At 38.7% G+C, this 6,951-nt stretch overlaps 1 protein-coding gene across 1 annotated transcript; it reads left to right on the plus strand.

Annotated features, from left to right (window-relative positions):
- The first annotated feature begins 5,248 nt into the window (after positions 1-5,248).
- rps26 (ribosomal protein S26) lies at positions 5,249-6,541 on the plus strand. The gene is made up of 4 exons (XM_084099678.1): positions 5,249-5,305; positions 5,899-6,076; positions 6,163-6,293; positions 6,449-6,541. Exons 1-4 carry the CDS (start codon positions 5,303-5,305, stop codon positions 6,482-6,484), a joined length of 348 nt encoding a protein of 115 aa, XP_083955804.1. The 5' UTR covers positions 5,249-5,302; the 3' UTR covers positions 6,485-6,541.
- Positions 6,542-6,951: the final 410 nt, after the last annotated feature.

Below are 6,951 nucleotides of genomic sequence, written 5' to 3' on the forward strand. Positions count from 1 at the left end.
GATGGTTCACCTCAAAATGAAAATTGTGTCGTCATTTACTTGACCTCATGTCGCTTCAAACCTGAATGACTTTCCTTCTTCCGTGGAACACAAAATAAGATATCTTGAAATATGGGGTCCAAAACAACACTGGACCCTGTTGACTTTCATAGTATGGACAAAAACACATGAAATTGTCCAAAATATCCATCTACAAAGAGATTTGTGGCTTTTAGTCTATAGCTATGGAGCCCCACATATGTCATTTGGCCTTGATTAAGAATTCAGAATTCAATGATTTATTGTAAGACAAGGATTGAATTTATTCAACGTGGTCAGGATTTACCTAATACAAGGGAACAAATTATTAAGTAGAGGTAACAAATTCTTAATTCGCTTTTTTTCCTGCATATCATGTGCAGGGGTCCATTTATACAGTGAGGAAAATAAGTATTTGAACACCCTGCTATTTTGCAAGTTCTCCCACTTGGAAATCATGGAGGGGTCTGAAATTGTCATCGTAGGTGCATGTCCACTGTGAGAGACATAATCTAAAAAAAAATAATCTATTTTTAACTATTTATTTGTATGATACAGCTGCAAATAAGTATTTGAACACTTGTCTATCAGCTAGAATTCTGACCCTCAAAGACCTGTTAGTCTGCCTTTAAAATGTCCACCTCCACTCCATTTATTATCCTAAATTAGATGCACCTGTTTGAGGTCGTTAGCTGCATAAAGACACCTGTCCACCCCATACAATAAGTAAGAATCCAACTACTAACATGGCCAAGACCAAAGAGCTGTCCAAAGACACTAGAGACAAAATTGTACACCTCCACAAGGCTGGAAATGGCACGGAAGGTTCCCCTGCTTAAACCAGCACATGTCAAGGCCCATCTTAAGTTTGCCAATGACCATTTGGATGATCCAGAGGAGTCATGGGAGAAAGTCATGTGGTCAGATGAGACCAAAATAGAACTTTTTGGTCGTAATTCCACTAAACGTGTTTGGAGGAAGAAGAATGATGAGTACCATCCCAAGAACACCATCCCTACTGTGAAGCATGGGGGTGGTAGCATCATGCTTTGGGGGTGTTTTTCTGCACATGGGACAGGGCGACTGCACTGTATTAAGGAGAGGATGACCGGGGCCATGTATTGCGAGATTTTGGGGAACAACCTCCTTCCCTCAGTTAGAGCATTGAAGATGGGTCGAGGCTGGGTCTTCCAACATGACAATGACCCGAAGCACACAGCCAGGATAACCAAGGAGTGGCTCTGTAAGAAGCATATCAAGGTTCTGGCGTGGCCTAGCCAGTCTCCAGACCTAAACCCAATAGAGAATCTTTGGAGGGAGCTCAAACTCCGTGTTTCTCAGCGACAGCCCAGAAACCTGACTGATCTAGAGAAGATCTGTGTGGAGGAGTGGGCCAAAATCCCTCCTGCAGTGTGTGCAAACCTGGTGAAAAACTACAGGAAACGTTTGACCTCTGTAATTGCAAACAAAGGCTACTGTACCAAATATTAACATTGATTTTCTCAGGTGTTCAAATACTTATTTGCAGCTGTATCATACAAATAAATAGTTAAAAAATCATACATTGTGATTTCTGGATTTTTTTTTTTAGATTATGTCTCTCACAGTGGACATGCACCTACGATGACAATTTCAGACCCCTCCATGATTTCTAAGTGGGAGGACTTGCAAAATAGCAGGGTGTTCAAATACTTATTTTCCTCGATTTCAAACCATGACGTCTTAGTGTATTACCAACAGTAACCTTGGAAACGGTGGTCCCAGCTCTTTTCAGGTCATTGACCAGCTCCTCCCGTGTAGTTCTGGGCTGATTTCTCACCTTTCTTAGGATCATTGAGACCCCACGAGGTGAGATCTTGCATGGAGCCCCAGTCCGAGGGAGATTGACAGTCATGTTTAGCTTCTTCCATTTTCTAATGATTGCTCCAACAGTGGACCTTTTTTCACCAAGCTGCTTGGCAATTTCCCCGTAGCCCTTTCCAGCCTTGTGGAGGTGTACAATTTTGTCTCTAGTGTCTTTGGACAGCTCTTTGGTCTTGGCCATGTTAGTAGTTGGATTCTTACTGATTGTATGGGGTGGACAGGTGTCTTTATGCAGCTAATGACCTCAAACAGGTGCATCTAATTTAGGATAATAAATGGAGTGGAGGTGAACATTTTAAAGGCAGACTAACAGGTCTTTGAGGGTCAGAATTCTAGCTGGTAGACAGGTGTTCAAATACTTATTTGCAGCTGTATCATACAAATAAATAGTTAAAAAATCATACATTGTGATTTCTGGATTTTTTTTTTTTAGATTATGTCTCTCACAGTGGACATGCACCTACGATGACAATTTCAGACCCCTCCATGATTTCTAAGTGGGAGAACTTGCAAAATAGCAGGGTGTTCAAATACTTATTTTCCTCACTGTATCTGATAGCCGGAAGCCAGTTCTATGCTAGTGGACTCATAAATATCGACCAAATTAATGTATATACACATTTAAAATGTACATTCCTGCTCTTATAGAAAAAACAAACAAACGAAAACATTGATTACTTATCTTGCACTCTGGGTCACACGCACATTTCCCCATCCCTAAATACCAAATACCAAATTGTGTTTGATGACTGTGACGTAACTTAGATCTTTGATATGTCTGTCCAAACCTCCTGTGTCAGTACAAAATATTTGAGCATATGAAAGAAAATGCACAAATCAAGAGGTTGAGACACATAACATTGCTTTTAACAGAGCTGAGGATATGAGATTGACATGAAAGGTCAAAGAGAGAGAGAGTGTATTGCATTATTTAGTGTATGAGTAGTCTATATCCACAGAAATAGGAGCTGTGACAATCTTCAATCCACTTATTTCCTGAGGATGTGTCTGTGGTATAAAATATTAGACTGATATCTGTGGCTAATACTGAGCAATGTGTGAGTGGAGTCTGCCTGTGTAATGTACAAGTCTGCATGATAATATCTGTATGTCTGTGCAAGTGTGTACGTCGGCGTGTGTGTGGGCGAACAGGCCTGATGTAGTAATGATTTAGGTGGCAATATCGACCCCCCTCACTAATGGACCATGACCTCTTGATTTAGTCTATTGAGGCGACGGGCGGTTCTCAGTAGGCCTGTTTTTCAGCCAGGCTAAATCACTTTCTGCAACCACATGATGACAGAGACAAAACTCAAATATAATGGTGCCATATTTTTTTTGATGGCTGTAAAAAAGTGAATTGTTACTGTTGACTCAGGGGGAAAAAAAGTCTTAAAGGGTCAGTTCACCCCAAAATTAAGATTCCTTCATCAGTTATGTGCCCTGATTCAAACTTGCATAACTTTTTTCTTCAGAACATAACTTTGTCCATACAATGAAAGTCAATAAGGGTCCAACGTTGTTTGCAATGTTGTTACTTACCAAAAATATATAGACATAAAATATTTTATCATTTTACCTGTATATTATCTCAAAGGTCTTTTTGTAAAACAAGAATACATGGTGTAATACAGGAGACATAAAAGTAACGGTTTCAGTTAGCCGATAAGTAGTTTGATATATACAGTGTTACCACAGACAGTGGTAAATATTAGGAAATATCTGACCGCTGGATGGCACTATTGACCAATCAGAATCAAGTATCCCAAATAGTTGCATAATAAGTTTTAACTGGATTCTAACAATCCTCCAGCATGGCCATCACTAAAGTTGCCTGTGTGGATGCAAATTATATATAGTAATCTGCAGTGTCTTGCACACTTCCATACTATCCAGTCTTGGTGGTAAAAAATATATATGAATGTTACATTGTCGAAATGCAATCCACTGGAAGAAAAATGTTGTTTAAGACAAAGGAAAAAGTATTGGGTTTTTGGTTTTAATTATTGCCTATGTTTTTACAGCAACAGTGGGCAAGTGTTCAGCTCTGACACATGAATGGAGGAATGTTTATTTGCTGCAGTTTAAGGGCATAGTGGTTACAGGAACACTGACACATTCCTGTGTCACCATCTCTCCCTTTTTCTCTGTCTCATGAAAGCTTAAAACACTATTCAGCTTCTGCACACACACTGACAGGCACTTTCCATTCTCAAATTCAATTTACCAATGCAAATATTATAGCCACAGCAAACTTTCCCTCAAGTATGACTAAGTCCCAGCACCGAAATGAATATCTTAAATGCCATATTACAAGGTCAAAGTAAAATGAGAGGGAGTATATTTGATTGAATGCACCTTTGCGTAGGTGGGCCCTAGTTTTATCCTTTCAATTCCCATCAGCGACCCTGTAAAAAAGACTTGGCAACAGCTCCCTAAGTGCAGTGACACAGGGGACAGTCAACTGCAGGAACTACACATTCACTCTTCCAGACTGCACATGCATGCTGGGAGCTGCTTGCATAAGAACACCTCCCTCTTTTGCCCCCACCCTTCACCAGAGCTCCACTCCACAACCCAACTCTGTAATCACTTCCAGAGGCAAACCAGAGGACATCAGCCAAATGTCAATCATTGTCCATAATCTCAGAAATCCACCTAAAAAATTACAACACTGGTACATACAGAGGTGTGGTTTGATCTTCGATGACTGGTATTTTAAACAGCAAAAGTGTTCATAAAGAAATCCACTGTGCACTGAGCACTAACCAACATACATAGACACTGAGAAGGACCGGTCCATTTAGATTAGTGGTCAATCAATATAAGTGTCTCAATGACTGATTCTTAAACTTCTATATTTGGTATCTCTCAATATTCGGTGTTTGTCCACTAGTTTAGCTATTAAGTGGTATATGGTTTATCTGCACTGACTAATTCTGAGCATTGACAAAAGCATTAAGGTGAGAGACTTGGTACTCTGTGCTATAACAAAGCCTTTACTGACATCTAGTGGTAGTCTTAATGGGCCACAAACGTACTACGCACACGAATTTATACTTTGCATTGTTTGGACTTACCAAGAAGTTAATATATCAACTGTATTGTTCTTTCAGTCAGGTTATTTTGCGGCTGTAAACCACAAAATGGCACCAGTTTACGTTGAAGACCGTCTGTCTTTATTGCAAATATCACAGGTAAAATACACCACAAAACACTCCTGAAAACACATAAAAACACTCAATTTTTACAATCTATTTTTCTACTTAAGTTTAGGATAATAACAAAGAAAATAATGTTAAATTATTTTAAAATTAATAATGGCTTTTATTATATTACCCAAAGACGTCCGGCTGCTGCGCGCACTATATAAATGACGTAAAAGTATTTCCGGTCCTCTCTCATGCTTCTCTAAATCAAGATGGTGAGTCTACCAATCGTTCAGACTAAACACCGTCTTTTATCCTGTTATTATTGCGACAAGTGCGTTTTCTCATTCGTTTCACATTTCGGAGTAATATCTCTTCGTATACAACCAAACACCACTCAGTTTTTCATAGTTTTTGATCATAATAATTCATTAACGATACTACGCCTGAAGTATCACGCATGTAACGTTACACTAAACACGCATTACAGTCTTTTATCTTGTCTTAAACCGATGAGTTAAGCTTTTACCCCCGTTAATAGCTCTGTATTTTAAGAAATTTCGTATTACCATTTCTTGCTATCTTAATTTGGATTGACTTACCTATTGTCCACAAATTACAGCAAAGTATTTTATTTACTGTGCCTGTTTGCACTATAGGTGTACAGAGTCAGACGGTTTATAAATCAAATACACATTACAAAACACATCAGAATTGTTAAATTGTATAAAGTATCAAGTGCAAAGCCATCAATTACAATTACATTTCCACTAATAAAACTAAATGTTTTGTAAATGTGCATTAACAGATTATGATTTCAAGGTTGTCATTTGCAAACCAGTGCTAACTTTATTTCTCCATCTCCTAGACTAAGAAGAGGAGGAATAACGGTCGTGCTAAGAAGGGACGTGGGCATGTCCAGCCCATCCGCTGCACAAACTGTGCCCGGTGTGTGCCCAAGGACAAAGCCATCAAGAAGTTTGTCATCAGAAATATTGTGGAGGCTGCGGCTGTAAGGGACATCTCTGAAGCCAGTGTGTTTGACTGTGAGTAAGATACTGGGCTTCTTATGGAGGGGAACAAACAGGCTTGTTAAAACGTTTATCGAACTTGTTTCTTTGTCCTTCTACAGCCTACGTTTTGCCCAAACTGTATGTGAAGCTGCACTACTGTGTCAGCTGTGCCATCCACAGCAAAGTGGTGAGGAACCGTTCTCGCGAGGCCAGGAAGGACCGTACCCCTCCTCCACGCTTCAGGCCCGCTGTAAGTGATGCATCCATATCCATTTTAAATTAGGGCATAGGGATGCCTATTGTGCTTAATGGATATTACATGCATAAAAATTGGCTTCTTTGACTATTTTGTCAATAATAATACTGATCAATACAATATTAATTTTTCTGATTTCTTTCTTTCAGGGTGGTCCCCCACGTCCCCCTCCAAAACCAATGTAATCTGGAGATATTTGCATACATGTTTCTGTAAAGAAATAAAGATGACTAAACCTAAAATGTTCTCTTGTCTTTGTTTAATCAAAAATGGAAAATGTTGTCCTCTAATGTGTACGAGAAGGTTTTTGAGGTTGTTGTATCATTTTGGGAAAAATAAAGCTGCTTGATGTTAGTCATTTAAATAGAACTTGAATTTTAAGTTTTTACATTTAAGGCAAAAATGGTGTAAAACATGAGTGGTCTTAAGTTTGCTGAAACCCATTTTCAATAGGAAAACACTTGTTCATTAGTTAACAATACTTTACAGGATTTATTAATCTAAATGGTCATTTTAACATTTACTAACCATTAACCACGAACCATTTTAAAATCAAATGTATCTGTTATATTAAATGCTGTAAAATACATTGCTCAATGTAAGCAAAGGCTTGCAATATTTTTTACAATAGAATTGAAACCGCATTATCATA

This window comes from Abramis brama (genome assembly GCF_963993115.1).
Source record: "Abramis brama genome assembly, chromosome: 22".
NCBI classification, from domain to species: Eukaryota; Metazoa; Chordata; class Actinopteri; order Cypriniformes; family Leuciscidae; genus Abramis; species Abramis brama.